Genomic DNA, 21,502 nt, shown 5'->3' on the forward strand with positions numbered 1-21,502 from the left:
GGGATAACCACTTTGGGCCAGTTGGGACCCCCATACAACTAATTAGATCCGGAATAGCAATATACGCATTCCGGCAATGGCCCTACGGAGCCGACGATCACGTGACCACCGAACTAGTCACGTGACTTCCGGCGATCTGGAAAACAGGCCAGAATAAGTAGCTAGGTCCGGACATAGATACGTAAATATCTACAGTCCGGGTAACACAGCGGGTCAATATTAACTTTAGCAAAACATTACAAGGTTTTGCTAGATCACGTGGCTATTCTGACCTCTGACCTGGACCACTAATTGGTTTATTTTTTTGGGCATTCTGCAAAAATATGACCCGAATCCGTGAAACATTTGGTGTGGCCATAATTATTGTCATAGATGACAAATATCTATGCGAGTGATTCTTAAAATTCAAGAAACTGCGAGGAATTGTGATTGACAAACATCTTCGTCAATCACAATTTGAATTTCAGTTCTGTTCCAATCCGCTTAACCCTTTCCCAACTTAGCCTCGAGACCCGTTCGTTATCTGAAAGAACGCCTGGTCAAGTTATGTGCAACTTGTCTAGCTGAGTCAGCGTTTTATAGCATCATAATGATATTCATGGGTAATACACCTTTGACCTTGTGCGGGCAATTACCGGTCTAAGAAATTCCTGGACCATAGAACGAGTGCTACATTAGAACTTGACCAGGCGTTCTTTCAGATAACGAACGGCTGGTCTCGAGGCTATTCCCAGCTTTAGCCGGAATGGCTACTTTTCAAAAAATTATTGTGCGGACTGTGTTGGAGCTATGCACACGCTGTAGGTACCAGCACATGCGCATTGAGCTGCTCTTTCATGTGGTATTTTCATTGTGCTGCCTTGAGGTATGCTTCATATAGTATTGTCGAAAGAAATTACTACAGTGCATCCATCTAGAGTTTTCGCTTTTATAATGGTTAGGCGAACAAGTCGTTCGCCTAACTGTTATAAAAGCGAAAACTAGAATACAAAAATAGGTGAGTAGTTGTACTTAAATGTATCTCAAGATTGGAACATGAAATTGTGCTGATACAGGTAAAAGAATAAGCTACAACATGATTCAAAAATATTTCCCCAAAAGTTGTTGTAGTGGGAAATAATTTTAGGTGATAAAGGGTGATCGTAAAAAAATGCACGTAACCAATTATTTCCGGAACTAAAGTATTTTTAGAAAAATTTTTCTTATCAAAAGTTTAACAATTTATTCAAGCTTACTCCGTGTAATTTTTAGACCTTAGCCGTAAGATTTTCTTCAAATCTCTCCCTAGCCGAAAAACTAGCAATTTTGAGCACTGCGGAGGATGTGTACATGTAGAGTAACATCGAATCTTTCATAAGATACATTATAGCCGGAAACCGTTGGCCTTTTCTCCCTAACCGATTACCCCTATAACAATTGGGTACAGTTTTATTAATCACCACAAACCCACTAACTTATGTTGTCATGGAAACAATTTTGGATATGTTGTAGCTTATTCATTCGCCTACACAATGGTATCAGCAGATTTTCTTAGAAATGTTCCAATCATAAGATATTTACATTTAAGTACAACTATACTCACACATTTTTAGTATTTTAGTATTCTACTCTTTAGACTGGATGGATTGTACAAGATCTTCGTAGGATAATCTTAGCGAGGCTCTAGTGCAGCTAGACAGTGAGGATATCCATGCCTATGGCCTTGTTGAGTCAGAGGGGAGTGACTGCATGGGATCATAGCCAGATAGGAAGCTACTCCTCAGAGTTCAATTAGAAAATAAAGAGCCTGAAGAGCCAGAGGAAGAAGCTCATGCAGCTCTTGAGACGGACCAGGTAAGTAACTATAGAGTAACATCTGTAGTCTTCCTAGCTTCAATATAAGTTTGTTTAGCTAGTTACATCAGCAGTAGACATCATGAGCCACCATTGAACTTGTAAACCTGTGTGTAGGCGAAGAAAACATTTCCTGGGAAAAGAGCGTCTGCCGATACGACCTCGGCATAGACAAGTTTCTGCAGATCCTGATTAATTGAACCATGTCACCGTGAGAAGATTGAGAACACTTATTTAGTGCCTTTAGTCACTTTGTACCTTCATACAATATTGTTTGTGTACATAATTGTGAATGTTTGTAAACAATCGCTAATTAGTTGGGGTTGGTCTGTAGGCTCTGATAAATTATCCTTTTTTTCACCCATTATTCTAATTCTTGAAAAATGTGCCTATTATTCTCATAAAATCCGATTATTCTCTGATTTTCCCCAAAAAATGTGACATAAGGCCACTCCAAATGAGACTGTCCAACTCGCGCTTCCTGCTTTAGCTACCGCATTAATAGCATTATTTCTCTAATTATCCAATGAAATATTGAAATTACTTCTTTTTATTGATCGTTTACTGTTTGTGGTTGTATGTGCGCACGGTGACATTTTTGTGGGTGATTAATTAAATTCATTGCTGATGCAACACATTTATAATGAGATTCATAGTAATGAATAATGATAATACTGCTCACACCCGCATATAATTTACTAGAGTCTCTGACGGGAAACTACAGTCTCATTTGGAGTGGCCTAACAAAATTAAGACGTAGAAATAAACACAATACACAACTGACTCAAGACATAATTTATATCGTGTTATCTCGCTGAATTGAACTGATCTATAATTAGGTATTCGGCGGCTGATTCTAAATATTCACCATGAAAACATCGTTATGCAAAACTTAATGTAATGATCTTTACCACAAATGGACATTGATTCCTTCTTTATCCCTTTCCTTGGCAATCTGTTGTAGAAATTACAACAATGGGTAAGGAATCGTTATGATGAATTAGATGAAGTTGTATGTGAGCTCCTCCCTGACAAACAAACTGTAGTCTAGGTAACGGCCTTATCAGTCAAGTAGGCTAAAAATCTGTGTCCTTTGATGTAAGCTTTGATGTCTCTTTGTGCATAAAAAAAAAAAAAAAAAGAAACCTTTGACTAGCTAGGAAGAGTAGCAGCAGTAGTAGTAGGAAGAGTAGCAGTAGTAGTAGTAGCAGTGCAAGCAGGACTAGACTAGATTAAAAAGTTGGTGGAAAGAATAACTGACCGTTTGGACGTCACCTGGCTGCCAGACTTTCATCTGGACTCTTCCCCCTGAGTAGCTGGCCTTTCTCTAAGCCACAAAACTGAGCAAAAAGCTGAAGAAGCAGCTAGACAGAGACATGTACCTAGCCTTGAGAATTGGGAGGCGTGGCTCAACTAGTTAGCCCAGCCCAGAGGAATTGTTACCGTGGGTACTGAACAACCGTAGAAGTAGGGCTACCCCTGGCCGGCTTTACTGAATTAACTAGCTGTGTCTGCTGTCTAGTTGGACCAGATTTAGCTAGATAATGGGGTAGAGAATAGTTGAGCGGTGCTGTGTGTAGCTTGAACTGTACTGGCTGGCAAGAATCTAGTAAGCACCCTATGCACTGATAACTCGTCAGAATGGAGGGTATGTTCTAGGGATCTGGACAGCTGTACATCCAAAGGAGCCAGGGAGTGCCAATCATCTTCTCCCAGTCTCTGACACGCTAAACAAAAGGAGCTAGAACTGGGAGTCCCAGCTAGAATTGCTAGCCTGATCTAGAATGACATGGAGGCGTGGTGAGGCGGGATCCACACTAATTGATCGACCTAAAGACGCTCCTGTTCCAGATTTCACGAATGGCAAGGAAAGGGTTAGACACCTATTATGCTAAAATTATTCCGAGCATAATTTATCAGGGCCTATTGGTCTGTTGCTAGGTAACGATAATGGTGTCAAGATACCCCTGGGTCTGGGCTACCTGTAGGAAATGGTTACGAGTGATTTCAATGTACGGTTCATGATACGAATTTTTAATAGAAAAATATGTATTTATTCTGTATTTTCTTGTTTTAATTAAAGCCAGGAAAGGGTTAATTAATCCTAAAGAGTCATGATATAATTATACATGGACTATTCATAGGTTGCTAATGTCATTTTTCCTCCAGTTAAACGTCAACAGAAGCCATACAAGTATATATCATTTTACTTTGTGCTGGTCTGCTAGACTCCACACATACATGTAATTATACACCATGTATATACATCTAACCAGGTACTCCTGCACGATCTAAGAATATAATTATACTTGTGATACGTAATATCCAATGGTTTGTTCTCAATGTTACACGGAAGATGATTTGAGCTTCTTCCTGAGAATGCCTGCATGTGCCAGTTTTGTACATCGTATCAATGATAATTACAAGACCATGATGCAGTAGCTTCATGAAGCACTAGGACCTAACAATTTACGCTGTAAGGTTCAATTTAGCATGTTGATACATTGCAAAACAAACACTTTAGTAAAAATTATGGTTGTTTTTTTACCTTTCTCCTCAATTATATCAGCGAGATTATCTTGTTGGACAGTGTCACTTCTGAGGCCATTGCAAATGTCACTCCATGTACGAGAAGGTGAAGATCGCAACCAGTGAGTCAGCATTTCACGTAAGTGAGCTTTATTGCTGTTCTTGTTGGAATCAATTGCCTCAAGAGTGTCAACTTTAATCCCCAAAGCGAGGCCCAACTCAAACCAATCTTTAGCAGCCTTGATTAATAGAGAAAAAATATCTTGCAAATCCTCAATGCACAATTGGTTTTCACCTCTTTCATCATCCTCACCTATATACATGGCAATAACAATAATCTAGAGTATATTTCTGTAGTACCAATTGCAATGAAAGCACCGCAGGTGCTGATGCCTCGGTGGAGGTGCCAAAGCTACATAACATACAGCTAGCTTTTATACACACATTAATTTATCATGATGAATAATTTTGCTGCATACGGGAAACTCAAATAGTGGGTAATGATAGACCACGATTGTTGTTAAAAACAATCGATGCCAAAAGTTCAAGTCTAAAATTAATGGCAAGTCAGCAGAGCCTTACAGCTCTCTTCTCACTCTGCAGCTACCAATAGTTAGCGTTCTAGTGCAGAGCTAACTACTAAGTAGAGTAGCAACACTCGGTGAACACATTTTGCTACGAACTCTTCTGAAAAGACTGCAATGGCATTCCAAGTAAGCAAAACTAGGCATAACTCGAGGACGAAGCTTTATTTTGCAAATCCAACCATTGCAAGCCAAGAAAACATGACTAGAAGCCTATAGAAACTCTTACTTGCATTTCATTGATCCTTGAGCAGCTGAAATAGTCTACACACACAGACACACTACCGTATATATACCTCGCTTACGTATGCGCACCGAGGCATAACAACTTACGTATGTTTTCCGAAGTGTGAGAGTCTTCAAAGTCTATCAAAATATTCAGTTGTTTCGGTCTTTTCGTCCCATTTAATTTGAGTGTACATTCTAATTTTGCCATTGTTTTAAGACGATTTGCTTGCAGTTGAAGAGTGGGTATCCAGTGACTTCTACCAGTGTAGTCATCTACTTCACTTTTGGTAATCTGTAATATTATAAAAATGCCAAAGCACATAATACCGGTGGTTTACTTACAATTAGTGGTGTTGCTAATGCCATTATTTTCCAACCACTTGTAGTCACTATATCATTTACGTCCAAGGAAATTCTATCCTCTTCAAATTCCAAGGCTGAGTATTGTTCCAAGACGGCACGCTTTTTTTTGTACTGCCGACTTACAGCCTGAATAATGAAAGCAGTTGAAATCGTTTAGTATTATTATAATAAGGAGAAAAGCCCTACCTCACTGTGAATGTCAGTATTCCAAGTTACTACAAAATGAATTCTTGAAATAGAAGAAGACACCTCAAAATAGTAAAGACTTGCAATATAGTGTCGTTTATCAGTTATTTCGACTGTATTACCATATCCACTGAAATGATTGATTTCTAGCACCCCATACGAGCTATGTTTTGAGAATGACGCATGACTATCTACTACCTCAAATGTGTATGGAAGATGTTTTTGGGAGCAACATGCTCTCACAAATGAGAGCTTGGTGGAGCTGGTAATCTTGGCACAGTGCTGTATCTCGATTGTCAGCTGCTGTTGGAATCGAAACAAGGGATGAGGACGTATCCAGAAAACACCGCTGACCAACTGGAGATTGCCAGGAAACTGGTACTGTCCAGCTACACTGGCCTTGATGTCTAGTCGACACTGGCCAACACCAGCTGGCAGGGAGCCCTGGGGTATAGTGAGCTTGAACCCATAGCCAACCCAATGGAAGGTTTGGGGTGAGTTGGTGACGATCACACACGTGCTGGCCACAACTTCAACACCAGGGAGGTCTGAGGGGAGGTAACAGTATAGAACAATAAAAATGAGGTACCTAACTCACTGAATGGTATTACATGATGCTGTGAATTAGACGGTTGTAGCTGTGAGACTGGTTCTTCATTCACTGCAGGCCATGCCAGGTGTATATATAAACGAGTATATAGTATACAGATATACTCTACAGGGTGTCACACAGGGGGGGGGGAGGGGGGATACCCCCCTCCTTTCAATTATGACTGAGTGTCCATAGCTGGGTATTGAAATAATAGTTGACCTTTTTTTAGCAACATTTTCTGGTTACTTTTCTCATTTCCCCCCCTGTACTTCAAAATCCTGTATGACACCCTGCTCTAATGGGTAGATATAGATTTTAGCATTTCTATTTGTACAATTATGTAAATACATTATAACCATGTACTGAATTCTTATCAATGGTGATATCATCACGTACTATAGTTTCGTGCAATAGTAGCAACTGATAATCTACATGTTTATGCGTATACATTCTAATTACCGCACCACAAACAACTTTACACTTGGTAGAATGAAAAAAGAATTAGTGCTGATCACATAAGCCAATCAGCTTATCTGAAAGTAGTCAGGTGACCATAGATTAAATAACTTAATCCACACTTAAGTGTGCTTTAAGTTGGTTTGTTAATGCACACTTTTTATCAAACAATCATAATACAAGGATTGAATCTGAATGTCATCATAATTATAATAATAATACAAGCAAATTGAATACGTACACAAGCAAAGCTGAAAAGTATTAGAAAGTTGAATGTTATTGTTTCGATTTGTTTCATGTGTACTGAATTGCTGACTTGACCATAGCATCGCTTTTTCGTCTGGAGAAATAGGCTCAGCTTGCTTCGAAGATGTACGTACCTGTACCTAAGCCAGATCCATATAATCGTTTCATCAAAGGTGCTTCGAATATCATAGCGTTCCAAAAGAGCAAACCAGATAATCATTGCCATATAGTTTGCGCACAAAGTTTCCCATCCAGTAAGCCAGATCAGCTGGAGGCATATCCAGTAGTGGGATCGGGACTGTTGGTCAGCAGGAGAAATAAGTCGAGAACATACCCAGTCAGTCCAGATAGCTTTACATCGTATCTCCTTCTCGTTTGCATCAGTTACTGGATCTACAAACCTACTAAAACTTGCTATTACGTCTAGCTAGCTAGCTAGCCACCAGCAACTGATTTAAAATGTAGCTAGATCTAGCTGCCACGAGGCTAGAGCTCATGTGACAGCACTAAATCCTTTAGAACACACCTAGCCAAGTCACGTGTTTTAATGCTGGTGCACTCGGATGGCCTCTCGGTTACGTAATGCACTCGGCTGCGCCTCGAGCACCACGTTAACCTCGAGGCCATCCTCGGCACGCAGATTAAAACACTTAATCTTGGCTAGGTGTGTTCTAAATAATACTTAAAGTTCGAGGTTGCATCAATTAGAGCAGTGCATAGCAAAAGAGCGAGTTTGGAGCGTGGTAGTTTAGTAGAGGAGCGAGAATCTGTAGGTACAGCTTTGGCTACTGAAAAGCAATTCTATTAGCGTTACCACATCACCCCCAGTTCACTGTATTTATGACTGCAATCCATGTCTCTTTGTATAATATTATTTCGTGGTCATTCTAATTAGCTATAAGCACCAGAAAATAATAATTCAATTTTACACTAGATATTATATTTCGAGGTTGGTGCTAATACTAAAAGGTATACGGTATGTACAAAACTGTTTCAAACCGTTTCCAGATGTTGGTTCCTCTTTGTTAGCGACTTGTTCTTCTTTCACCTTTAAAGAAGCAATCTCTTGCTCAGGGTTGTTTGCCTTCTTTAATTGAGTAATCTCCTTCTGTAACACAGTGTTGGCACTAATGTACTCAGCCAGCACACTGTTTAGCCTGAGAATTTCTTGCTCTGGTGTGGAATCTCAAGTGAAAACAAAAATATGTAATCATCTGATTTGCTCACCATCTTTCTCCTCCTCTGAGTCACCTTCCTTATCAAAAGGTGGTATGGGTGGGTCCTCAGGAACTGACCCTCTAAAGTACTTCTCCATCCGACCAGCCAGTTCCCTCAAGCCCATCTCCTTGAGAGCTCTGAACAGCTCTGTCCATGTGGGCGGGCGTGATCCACATCTTGACGCCCACTCTCTCAAGATGTGGTCGTACATCTCCCGAACATCCAAACCAGCAACAGCTGGGAAGGCAGTGGGCGTGTGCTGTACAAGCTCCTCTATCAGAGAGATTCCTGCTGAAGCTTTGAGGCGATCAATAGCTCTTACAGTGAAGTGACTGTCGGCATCAAAGGGAGTCACTGTGAATAGAGGTTAGTATACATGTTTCACCTCACTTAAAGCAAAACAGAAATATTTAGTGATTGTCTACACATCATGCACGTATGAACATTGGTGTACATTGTAAAGTTATGTCAATTTAAAGTTTGTACGGACGCGCGTTACTAAGCTGAGGCGCCACTAGCCTCGATCCCAGCTATAGGCCGCACTACTTCAGGGGCCTGGTAACGACAGCTTACGCATGCGCTAATCTCACCCCTTTGGTATTATATGCTCAGTAAAACAATGACGTCACAACAAACGAATAGATTGAAGGATCCGAAGAGATAATTGAAGGTTTCTAGCCCATCTGATAGCTACCCTTAGCCTACTATGCTACTCACAGCCTCCTACAACACTTATAATACTGTGTGGACGACAGTCGTCTGAACGGAGTGAAAGCTGACAATAGGCTATAACTGACAAACGGCTACGCTATGCCCACCTAATACTAACCTTGCATGGTGAAAGTCTAACTGATAATACCTGTGCAACAAACCTATAATTAATAGCTCTGCACGTGCACAAAGTTTCCTATTAAACTGAAATTGTTACCATTACAGACAAAGAATGTCATACACAGAGCTATATAGTTAGCTAGCTAGAGACAGAGCCAGTGGCGGATCCAGAGGGGGTTCTTAGGGTTCAATTGAACCCCCCTTTGAGAAAGAAGTGAGTGGGAGGCTCAAGCAACTAGTTAGCAAGTTGTCCCTTTCTTACTAGCTTTCACATGCACTTCTCACTTACCTTTAGTCTTTGTTAGTCCTGCGAAGCTTTGTCTGTGCAGTTTCAGTGACTATGAACGCTAAAAACTCTCCAGCGTAGTGCATGCATAAAAAGTGATGACCTTTTTTTAGGAAAAAATTCAGTGTGTTAATGCGCATGCTCTCACTGTTTTGAAGAAGTGACGACCTTTTTTTTAACAGTCCTTGAGCCCTGGAACCCCCCCTTTCAAGAATCCTAGATCTGCCATTGAGAACTGTAGGTTTGTTGCAGCAGCTTTTTTTCTGATGGAGTCTACATGCCTTTTGTATGCTATCAGATCAGAGGAAGTACAACAGGCGCGATGCAGCTCAAGAAATTAGCCTTTGATTGAGCAAATATTATCCGCCCACATCATATGTTTTTACTGAGGCTAATTGCTTGAGCTGCACCGCACCTGTCGGACCTCCTCTGCTATTTAGACGGTCTTCACAATCGAACTTGCATCTACTTTCTTACGTTCGTTGTGTTTTAGCGACATATAATTATGTTTCATTCGTATATTTATTCAGTATTAGATCCCATTTGAGTGTATTTAGCAGGGAACTATGAGCTATAGTACCGGTACTATAGATTGCTCTGGGCTACAAACTACAACATTGTACATTGTATTGTCATTTACAAGAAGATACACATGTAATAACATAAAAATTATTGTAGCTAGATCTAGATGCTTTATCTAGTAATATAATAACAGAACTAGAGAGAAGCTCTAGTTTCTTTTTTTGGCTTTGTTCGAGAGTAGTAGGAGACGCTCATTTTTGGGGCAGTGTGCTGTGCTTTTTTGCTGCAAGGCTGCATAGGGGAGGAGCTGGATGTATGGCAGTGCTGGGATTCTAGCTTTGGCTTCTTCCTAAAGTTCCTTTCGCTTTGTTCAAGAGTAGTATAGGAGCCGCTCGTTTGCTAGGCTTGTTTGCTGCAAATTATAGCTTAGGTGTCTTCCTTTCGCTTTGTGAGAGTAGTACGAGCCGCTCGTTTCTTGGGAAGTGTGCTGGGCTTGTTTGCTGCAAAACTAGGGGAGGAGCTGGATGTTTCCGTTTTGTGGGTGGAGCTAGGACTATAATTTTGTCCATCAAACTGAGGTGGAGGAACAGGGTTGACTTGAATAGAGACCACAGATTTAGTAGAGACACAGATGCCAACTTCAGATATTAGTTTTCAAAAGAATAATGATGCAGTTGCTAGGTTGGCTGTTTATATAGGTTGACTGTTGCTAAGCTAGTGCATTTCTAGTAGCCAATAGGTTTTGTAATCTAAATCAGTTAGAACATGTGCATTCGGTATCTATGGTCCCTCGGGCTAAAGCCCTCGAGCTTTGGGACACTATAACACATATACCTCATGCCCATGTTCTAACTATAACTTATTTCTGATCACCTGCGCATGTGCCTTCCTCTCTTGAAGGCCTGCGAAGGAGCTACCAGAAACAATGCACAATACAGGTCAACCTAAGATTTTAGTGTGCGTCATTTGGAAACAAATGAACCGCAGAACTTAATTGGCCTTCATATTGTTAGAAGCCAATGTTTGTTTTGCGAGTATCAAACGTATGCGAACTTTGCGAGGGTTGATCGCAAAACCTATATTAGTACTACACACGATCCTTGTCAGAACACAATAGCAACAGGTGTCAAGCTCATTCACAAAGATTTTTCAAAGTAATACAGTATATAAATCAGTTTGAATATCTGCTACATATAGCTGATTGCACGTTTAACAGTGAGTGGCGCTTATCAGTACCTTATAAAAGTGAGATTTTAGGTGAAATGAAAGTTATACAACTATTTATTTGTGGCATAAGACTCACCAATAAGTTTCCCGTGTAGTACACTACAGCTACTGCTCACAACCAGTTGTTCGCTTGACAAGACAACAGCTGCTGTCAAACCCAGTACAGGCAGGTGCTGACCTGCCTGTTCGCTTGACGTTGGCAAACCCAGTGATAGAGGCAGGTCAGCAGCATGTACCCAGGACTGGGTGCTAGAGGACAAGGCATAGATGGCTGTTGTGGGATTACGGTTATCCCCTCCTCCAATGGACAAAAGGCAGCCACCAAAAAAGGCAGCAGCTGAACAGCTATTAGGAGCATCAGGTAGCGTCTCCCATGATGACTGGTCGGATCCAGATATGAGTAATAAAAGCGACACACAAAATATTTTTCCCTGATATGTGATCAGGTACCACTGGTCACCATGAAGAGCCGATTGCATGACAGACCCTGCACTTGGTAGTGAGGGAACAGTCGTCCACTGGCCATCTTTGAACACTTCCACAGAGGAGAGCTCTCCTGAGGTGTCACACCCTCCAGCCACAACTAGTGCAGACCCATCACTGACAGCAGATGCTGACTCACGGCTCTCGATCATAGGAGGCAATGTTTCAACAAACTGTCCATCCCTCATCGTGAAAACTTTGTTTGTTATATCATGTGTATGATACTCGTACCCACCCACCAGTAGCAGTTCAGAGTCATGGACGACAAGGGTATACCAATAGGTGGGTGTGTCTGTCACTGTCCATGTGCTGTCAACTCCAGGTTTAAATGAGTACAGTGCAGCATCAGCGCCAAATCCATCGGTTAGGGTTAGAATAGACCCTCCTCCAAAATATAGTGTTCCATTCAGATACTCTGAGCAGGCACCGCTCATCTTCACCGGTAGAGAGGGCCATTCCTCCCACTCCAGAGATGTTGAGGGATGAAGAGTCTACATGGGAGAAGGAAACATGCGAGTGAAATGTATATAATTATACTGCTGGAGCAAATCGTACGATGATTGCCGACAATCACTATCCTGGCTATCCATTAATATGCTGCCAGACCTACAAGATAATGAACCACCTAGACTGAATCAGCTTTAGTGACTATACTATGATATCCCCCTGCACAAGAACTAGATCGCACAACAATCAAGCACTTTTGTGTATATAGGCAAACTTTTTCAGCTACTTTCTATGGACCTAGTCAGTACTCTTGGACGTTACCTGAACATAATCAGTTAGTTACCCTATACACTTTTTTATATGGGAGAACCTCGAGAGGCTATAGTGGCCAACTGTTCTACCTATGTGTTTGATTGGTCTACTGGGTATAATTATAAATCTATAGAATAACTAGAGCACGGAAGTGCTAACCCTCGGCTGTTGACATGAATAATAAAGATCTACAAGTGTATAGCAACCAAAAAAGTGTTCAATAAATTGGCTAAAGCAGCAGAAGCTATAATTCTAGCTTTCTTCTTACACAGAAGGGCTCTCTTTCTTGACCTATAATAGCTTGCCAACACTCTCTGAAGATGGTAAATGTAAGATCACTACACATACAGCTAGCTACATCCATAAAACTTACACCACAAGGCAGATCAGGTGCACATCACGTGATGATTAGATCTGGCTAGCCTCGAGACCAGCCGTTTGTTATCTGAAAGAACGCCTGGTCAAGTTCCAATGTACAACTTGTCTAATTGGTCCAGGAATTTCTTGGACCGATAATTGCCTGCACAAGGTGTATTACCCATGAATATTATTATGATGCTGTAAACCGCTGACTCAGCTAGACGAGTTGTACATTGGAACTTGACCAGGTATTCTTTCAGATAACAAACGGCTGGTCTCGAGGCTAAGATCTGGCCTGGTAAATATTTTTGCCGCGACAACTAGCCCAGTAAATGTTTTTGCCGCGGCAAATGGCTCAGTAAACTTTTTGGAGCGGTATTTACCCATTCACAATATTGTGCTTTTTGCCGGGGCAATCGTCCCGGTATTTACCGAGCCAAACAGTTTTGCCGCGGCAATATTACCGGCACAATACTGACTCAAATTACACACCATAACGCTGCCACTATGAAAAGTAATAACTTGTTGTGTGGAGGCTATCCAAATGCAGTGCTTTAGCATCGTAAGCAGACCCGGACACAAGCTTCTTACTCGTTTTATTCAAAATCTGCCACAATAACTTGTTATGTGAAGGCTATCCATGCTGTAAATGCAGTGCTCTAGCATCCAGGTAAGCAGACCCGGACACAAGCTTCTTAGCTTTTGCTCGTTTTATTCAAAATCTGCCACAATAACTTGTTGTGTGAAGGCTATCCATGCTGTAAACGCAGTGCTGTGGCACCCAGGTGAGTAGTCTCGCGAGCAGACGTGGGAGGGAGGGAACGTCTGGTCACTATTGCAGCAATTCTGTGGCCCCTGCCAGAATGTTGGCAGTGCCAATCAGATTTGAATGTGTTAGTGGGCGGTAACACCCCGTATATTTGCCTTATTATAGCAGTAAATAAACGTGAAAAGAAGGATTATTGACTCTAGCAAGGCTAGTTTAAGTGTTGAACTATACCTGGCTGCGAAGGAACTCGTTACAAAGAGCTCAGACCAAGCAAGAGCTAGCTAGCTGCAAATGATATTTTGCACATGACTACATTCCTCAGTGCCACGGAATTGCTGCAATAGTGACCAGACGTTCCCTCCCTCCCACGTCAGCTCGCGAGACTACCAGGTGAGTAGATTCACCTGTTACAAACAAACCAAACGACTACTATACCCGTGGCCGCCCACGCACCTCGGGTAATTATAATTATGCTCTAGCATAATTATAATTCATGACGTTTTCAGAATTGCACGAAACTTGGTACATGTGTGAGGAATGGTATGATAACATCTCAGAAAAAATGTTGGGTTTGTAAACAATATGGCTTCTGAGATTAAGTTAATTTAAAAATGCAGAATTTCCCCACTTTTAGAAACTGGCTGCTGTTAGTTAAACTGTAACTTTCTAACCATTAACATTCAAGACTAAGAATGTATATCATCTTGTTGCCTAAGAAATTCCGCATCATTTGGTATGTTGTATGGCTTCACTCGATAAAGTTTGGGTATTCCGTCTAATTAGTGTTCTTTGAAGTCTGGTTTCTCAAAAAATGCTGTTTTTTTCCTGTACTTTTTTGAGTATCATGTTCCTTATACAATTCTCTTGAAGTGTGACAAGTTTGATTCTGGGATTCCAATGGGATCATGAGATATGTTGTGGGATGTAATGTGATTTGGGAAATATTTGTGGTTTTAGAGAATAAACAGTCCTTAAAAAAATGTTGTAAAGCCTTTCTGCATTCCCAATTGTTACTGTGCACTTTTCCTTAGTAAGTAAGCTGTGTGTGAGGCCCTTTGTTGTGGCAATATTGCAATTAGCAATATATTGTAGGTGTTAAGTTGATGAGCGACATTACCTACGTTCAAGCTAACAATTGTACGTTTTAGTTGTGATTTCATAAAAGTTAAGCAGTATAAAACATTAGCATTAACATTTAAAAACATTAACAAGCCTAGCCCAAATGTTTGGTCAGTATTTCTGATGCAGCTTTAATCTCCTTTTGGATAAATTCGACCTGTTCTGATTTGATGATCAATCGTTTAAAAAAATAAAATCATATAGGCAACGTATAAAATTATCTATTTCTGAGGCTGGGATACTTGAATAAGCTGCATTATGGCCCGTGAGGGTAAAGAAATTGTACACACACTAGTGAGTTGTGTGGTTTTACTTGGAAAACACCCTAGCTAACCACCCATTTTTTTGTGCAAACCAATCACGAAATATTCTCTGGTGGCATTTCAGTTTCTACTGAGATTACTCAGTGTCCATCTTCTGACTGCAGTACTATACTGTATCAGTAGCTAGAGATGGTTCAAATAATTTATGATGTGTGTAGTTTGCACGTGTCTGGAATCGTTTGAGAAAACAAGAAATTATTGTTCAAGATGATGCTGCTCTCTCTCATAGTCCTCTGTAGTGCAGTACTCAAATGGCTGGTATGCTTGTCGCCGCTCAATCAAATAGCTGGTGTAATGTCAGTATTATTTTGCTGCTCGTATGGTCGCTGTAAACTTGTTTAGCTATCAGTCGTTTTACAGTTCCTCGGCTAAAAATGTCACTCGGCCGAAAGTTCGAATTCTTCCTTGTGATAACATAAGTTCAGGAAAGTTAGCACACATGTTTTAGGTGCATTACACAACAAAGAAAGACTGTTTATTCTCTGAAACCACAAATATTGCCCAAATCACACTACATCCCACAACATATCTCATGATCCCATTGGAATCCCAAAACCAAACTTGTCACACTTCAAGAGAATGGTATGAGGAACATGATACACAAAAAATTACAGGGAAAAAAACAGCGCTTTTTGAGAAGTCAGAGTTCAAAGGATACTAATTAGATGCAATACCTAAAATTTATTAAGTGAAGCCGTACAACATACCAAATGATGCGGAATTTCTTAGGCAACAACATAATATACATTCTTAGTCTTGAATGTTAATGGTTAGAAAGTTACAGTTTAACTAACAGCAGCCAGTTTCTAAAAGTGGGGAAATTCTGCATTTTTTAATCAACTCAATCTCAGAAGCCATATTGTTTACAAACCCCAAATTTTTTCTGATATGTTACCATACCATTCCTCACACATGTACCAAGTTTCATGGAATTCTGAAGACGTCACGTTTTAAATTTCGTTGAATTGATACGGAATGACCCATAATTGGCATATTATGCTAGTTTGGACTATATACTACATGTAGCAGGAGCACATAAAGGCCTACAGTTGCTCAGAATAGCTGTTGTCTAAGTGGTGACAAAACCACAACACAACAACATTTCTCTGAATATCGTATACTGGTAATGATATTCATATATTTCACAACTACCATATATGGATATATTTGGTCAAACCACTTGCTCTTCTAATGCTCCTTCCTTTATCTGCTCCTGATACTAAGTTAAATGCAAGCTGCGCTGTGTATAAAGACAAGAGGGCATGCAACTACGTATTACAAAGGCGTATTACTAACAAGAATTAATTTGAAAAGAAGAGAGGGCATGCAACCCACTTGATATCAGTGCACGTAGCTAGCAGAGTTCAAACGGGGGCGGGTGAATGTGCATGACTGTGCATGAAATGCTAAAAATAGAAATTTCTATTTTTAGCACTCATGCAAATGCGCACGCACACACATTCCTCCGCCCACGTTTGAACTCCGCTCATTTGCTGTTGCATGCCCTCTGAGTCTCTTCTTTTAAAGACAGCAATAATTTTCACTTCCGGCAGATCCTGATAAGCAGAAACCATGCATTAGCTACAATCTACACAACTCTTTTTTTTCACCAATTCCTTTACATGCAGCTTATCAGGATTTCATTTCTGCCGGAAGTGAAAATTATCCACGTCCATGGAATTGACAATACGTGTATGTAAATATTCAAAGTTCGCAAGGGTTAATTGCTTTCTGGGAGTAAAACTTTGCGGATGCTATAGGTAAGTACCACAGAAAGTTTTCGAGAACAAATGATGCTACGCATGATTCTGAAGAGGCTTTCTGTGAGTCAAACTAAACTTTAGTTTGAAAATCCACAAATAAAAGTTCAAGAGAACGTGGCTAGACGGCTGCATTGTAAACGTTGGGACAGACACAAACACACAGTCAGCTTTATCGTATATCCCTCTTGCGGCTACGCCTCGAGGCATAATCATGGCTAACTTTATATAGAGCTGGCAACATAGCATGAATACCACCCACTTTTTATTGGATGAGATCTTCAAATTTGCTGTATTATACTACTTTATGTGGATCTACAGTGACGATTCAATGTAAAGCAACCTCTCAGGAGCGACCACCTCTCTACTCCGTATAACGAGCAGCTTTAGCTTTCTAGTCCCCAGCTAGCTTTAGCAATAACCTCCCAGAACGGACAGCCACACCCAGAATTAGCAGAAACTTATTGCATTATTTTGCCCAATCGTGAAAACCTGGCTGTAGCTTGTCTCTACAGCAGCTTGTATGAGCTAAAAAAAGCAGTTAGCAAAGCCCCAAGGTCCATTTGCAGCAAGAAATAACTCATAAAAAATACATAGCTGGCAATCGAAACCTCCCAAGGAAGACCACCACAGCCAAAAGGCTGTTCCTCAATGGTGTCCGTTTTATGGAGGTTCCACTGTAGTGAGATTCGAATTTTTGTACCAGCTTAATTTGCATGTAGAGACTAAAATTAAAATTGTAATATTATCGATACTTAACTATGGTTGTACAGGTTGCGGTATATAGCGAAGGCGTCATATCCGGCGCGAGGATATTATGTCATATTTTTGGCAGTACCGGATCTATAAGCGTATGTCACGTGCCTCTACGTCTCTGTTCAAGTGTTGCATGCACGTGACTGTGGTTAGGTTTTTGGGGGAGTACTGAGAGAGGGGACCCCGCGATTTGCTTTAAGCACTTAAGTGTTGGGGGGCCCTCATTCAGCCCCCCCCCCCCAACCGGTAATCAACATTGTCGAATAGAAAAGGTAGTTAGGGCTCTAACCGATATGGAATATTGAATGGGAGGGTGGGAGGCAAAGGGTTTGACGAGTCTTTTGCAAAAGTCTGGCCATTGACGGAAGTGAAGTGGCTATATATTTCAGAAAATTTGCCGCGGTTTTAAAAACAACCTTACTAGCTCGAATCTAATGCTAAAAATTGCAGTTCTTGTCTCGAGGATAATAGGGTAATGAATTATTCTGCTCTCTATTTAAATTTTATATGCCACCATAATTTTATTACACTAGCAGTCAGCACTGGCCAGTATACGAAATAGCGAGTGGCCGTACACTATTAGTGTGAGTTTTGTGCAGTAAACATCTAGATAGCAATCCGTGCCAAACCAAATGGCCGTTATAATTTATTTGTACTTCAGAGAGCTGGAATAGCGAGAGTCTACTGTAGATCTACTGTAATTACAGCGCCACGCGAGGGGTAAATGAAGCGCCTATATATCGCTGGTACTTATGAGAAGGCAATTATCCTGCACACATGATCTTTGTGAACCAAAACTAGACACACACTACATGCACGGTATGAAGGTTGTTCACGAGTCAGCTCTTAGTTAGCTATAGCGAGTAAAACTGAGCTAGATCCCATTTTCTCTAAAATGTATATGCACTTGCCAATCTAATGCCCCATTCCCCCCCCTTTCGGGGATAGGTGGGGGTTAGACCAATCACATGATCTAATACCCCTACCTTTGGGCATGTTATTTTCTCTAATCCCCTGATAGCCCCTAGTACAACGTGGGGGTTATATGCATGGGGATTACCCCTGTATTACACTATAGCTATTTCTTCATGGTTTCACTAGCGAGAAGATAACAGATTATTTGAAGTACAGAATCAAATAATTGGCAGCTATATATATACTCCTATACAGCTAGTGAAGTCAAAAAGGCAGAGATTGCTCAGGATAAAATTTTGCTCTCACTGTGCTCAGCATGTGTTGGAAGGAAGAGTGTGGCACACATCGTGTGATTTTTAATTGACCTTTGACCCAACGCATGCATCAGGTGATCCCCCTAGGTAGGGGAGCAACTTCTAGTCTAATCCCCACCTATCCCCGGTAGGGGGGAGGTGGGGCATTGCTTTGACAAGTGCATTATAGCTGTAGAAACATAAGTGCCACAATAATTTAGGCGCCCGCTTAGCCTCGATACCAGGCCGCACTTCCCACTTCACTTAGGGAAGTGGGTCTGGTATTGACTGCTTGCGGATGCGCTAATATCCCCCGGTATCTGGGGGCTTTGGATAACATCGTATATTCTCAGTAAAACTATGACATCACAACGAACGGAAGTGGATTGAAGGAAGTAGATAGAAAGTTCCATTGAAGGTTTCTAGCCCACACAGCAAAAACACATTATGTTATATGGGATGCATCATCGTATTTAGTGTTAAAATGACAGAAATTTATGTCATTTCTACATTAAATTTCAAATGATGCATTTTATTTGAGATGTTTTATGTTATTATAACATATCTGTTTTTACTGTGCATCGGATAGCATTCTCTGATAGCTACCCTTAGCCTGCTATGTTAACGAAAGACTCACAGCCTGCAACAGTGTGGATGACAATCGTCTGAACAGAGTGAAAGCTGACAAGAGCCTATATGGACAGGCCACGCCCATTTAACATTAACTTTGGTGAAAGTCTACTATACTACTGCTACTGCAGAAGAAATTGCTGTACAACAAACCTACACAGCTAGCTATATAGCTGTGTATGACTTTTAGGATATTTTCTCTGATGAATTCTGTAATATAGGAAATTTTACGGGAAAAAATATCCAATAATTTGGCGCACGCGCAAGCAGTCGATAGCAGGCCTTCTTTTCTATGAAGGCCGATGAAGGAGGCTAGCGCACGCTAGGCTGAAAGCAAAAGTTGCGCCACTCAGAAGTGGAATAATTATTTATAAATTACAGTAGTAGTAGTCTAGATCTAATTTACCACTGTGACACAGGTTTTCAGGTTTAACCATACAGTGTTTTAACGTTATATCAGCCATGTCTTGTCAGCACAAATTTTACAATGGAATGTATTACGTCATGTACAAGCTAACGAAACCATAAAAATGTTGCTATGCTCAACCGCATGTAAAGTTTCACTATTGTGAGCAATCTCATTGGTCACGTTGGAAATCCACCATGGCCATAAAGAGGGCGGCTGATTCATGAGCTAGCTATCTAGAAGAGGCCCCCTTCTAATAAGGCACCACCTGGAGATTTCTCCCATAAGGCACCATGGCCATAATTATGATAGTATTTCTGCATTAGCCTCATTCCTAGGCCAATCTGGGAATGAGGCTAGTATTGCATACACTTGTCTCGAAAAGGTAATTATTAAAAAGCGGCGGGTACATATCAGTTTAGATGAACATTATTAATCCATTTATTAATTCTTCAACTAACATTGCATCTAGCTAGATCTACCATCAATCTATTATTATGATTATCATGTAGTGTGTCCACGTACGTACATAGTTGGGCGTGGCCCGACCGTCCCTGACAGGAGGTCGGGGGACACGCTTATATAGGATTTGGACTGCTGCACTGAGAAGTGCAGCCCAATCAGAGTGCAGTATTTCTGAGATAACGATATTCATGACTCAAATATCGGACATGCGGTTTATAATGTTATTTATGATGTATAACACAGCAGTACAAATCCTACATACGTACATAAGCGTGTCACCCAGCCACCCTTTGGGTGCCGGGCCAAGCCCAGCTAGTACGTACACATACCTGTACAGCGTTTCGAGAAATGCCACAGTGAGATTGCATCTCTCATAGGCCACTTGAGAGAGAACGAAATCTATAACTTTAAACAGAGGTATAAATAACAGTCGGTCATCGGTCAATTTCCGAGCAATTAGCCTATTTGACCGGCCATTTAGTTACTTGCTCGGTCATTATCATAGAGATAGTACAGCGGTTTTCAGAGTTCTTGCATCTCCAATGTCTAGAGCGGAAGTTACTTGTCACGTGATATTCCCACAAATATTGCTGAGTCAGACAAGTTTCTTGTTAGATTCAGAGAAGTCTGAAATAAGAGTGTAGCTTCCCAGTATTATAAGGAACTGGTTGAAGTGGCTTGCCCCGGCCTGCCTACTCATTTTGTGTTGCTGCAAGCTGATGAGTCATACAGACAGTAGAATCTCTCTTAGCTCCAGACATCCAGTCTTGTGTTACTAATAGTAGCTCACAAAACTATTTGAACTGCTTACAATCTCAAGGATAGCTTCAGCGGTGATGCAAAAGGCTTGCAAAGGCTATTTCCAAAGGTTGATTTTCTCCTAAATCATGTATTGGAAAAATATCGGGTTGGAATGAGGTAGAAATTCAATCTTGTTACGTAATGGTTCACGTGACAAATACTTCCGCTCTAGACATATAGAACTCTGAAAACCGCTGTAGAGGAAGAAGATTGGAAACGAGATCACGTGCGCTATAAATCATACGTTGAGAGCAAAGGAGGTCGGACATCACTTGAACTTTCACTAATTATGACCTTTTAATGACATTCCAGGCCAAATTGCTTTTTTCGTTTTTGCTGACTCAGCAGTAGCGTCTACTGTACTTATGCTAGTCTCTATTTTAGCCGCCCTCTAAAAGTTGGGCGGCGTAATCACGAGTCTGTATTATAGAGGGCGACTGATTCATGAAACAATATTTCTGCACGGTTTCTGTGGCTGAATCTGTTGACAGCTAGTTGTGTTTGGTGTCTATGATGGTTACTGGACCTAACCCTATCAGCACATAATAGCCATACTAGCTAG

At 40.9% G+C, this 21,502-nt stretch overlaps 3 protein-coding genes across 4 annotated transcripts in view; 1 reads left to right on the plus strand and 2 right to left on the minus strand.

Moving 5' to 3' along the window:
• LOC135347803 (uncharacterized) overlaps positions 1–21,502 on the minus strand; it is a gene marked incomplete in the record, with an annotated part of 825,189 nt that overhangs the window by 65,567 nt on the left and 738,120 nt on the right.
• LOC135347834 (uncharacterized) overlaps positions 1–21,502 on the plus strand; it is a 160,759-nt gene that overhangs the window by 32,830 nt on the left and 106,427 nt on the right. The gene's annotated exons all lie outside the window — the stretch shown is intronic.
• Positions 3,963–21,064, minus strand: LOC135347836 (uncharacterized). 2 transcript variants are annotated; one of them, XM_064545924.1, is made up of 10 exons: positions 20,469–21,062; positions 11,178–12,075; positions 8,245–8,589; positions 8,017–8,190; positions 6,322–6,384; positions 5,724–6,271; positions 5,517–5,663; positions 5,280–5,466; positions 4,382–4,675; positions 3,963–4,216 (listed from the first exon to the last, which is right to left on the minus strand). In XM_064545924.1, the coding sequence occupies exons 1-10, from the start codon at positions 20,505–20,507 to the stop codon at positions 4,179–4,181; spliced, it is 2,733 nt and encodes a 910-aa protein (XP_064401994.1). In that variant the 5' UTR covers positions 20,508–21,062; the 3' UTR covers positions 3,963–4,178. The 2 variants fall into 2 exon arrangements, with proteins under 2 accessions (XP_064401994.1, XP_064401995.1); XM_064545925.1 differs by lacking the exon at positions 3,963–4,216 and having other exon boundaries at positions 4,458–4,601; positions 4,658–4,675; positions 20,469–21,064.

This window comes from Halichondria panicea, chromosome 14 (genome assembly GCF_963675165.1).
Source record: "Halichondria panicea chromosome 14, odHalPani1.1, whole genome shotgun sequence".
NCBI lineage: Eukaryota > Metazoa > Porifera > Demospongiae > Suberitida > Halichondriidae > Halichondria > Halichondria panicea.

Bases quoted from the DNA above. Each gene is read 5' to 3' on its own strand.
- LOC135347836 (XM_064545924.1), bottom strand. From the start codon at position 20,507: ATGCAATCTCACTGTGGCATTTCTCGAAACGCTGTACAG. The intron at 6,272-6,321 runs GTGAGTTAGGTA...ACCTCCCCTCAG, and splicing joins GCATCATGTAATACCATTCA to ACCTCCCTGGTGTTGAAGTT. The intron at 5,467-5,516 runs GTAAGTAAACCA...ATAATATTACAG, and splicing joins CATTAGCAACACCACTAATT to ATTACCAAAAGTGAAGTAGA.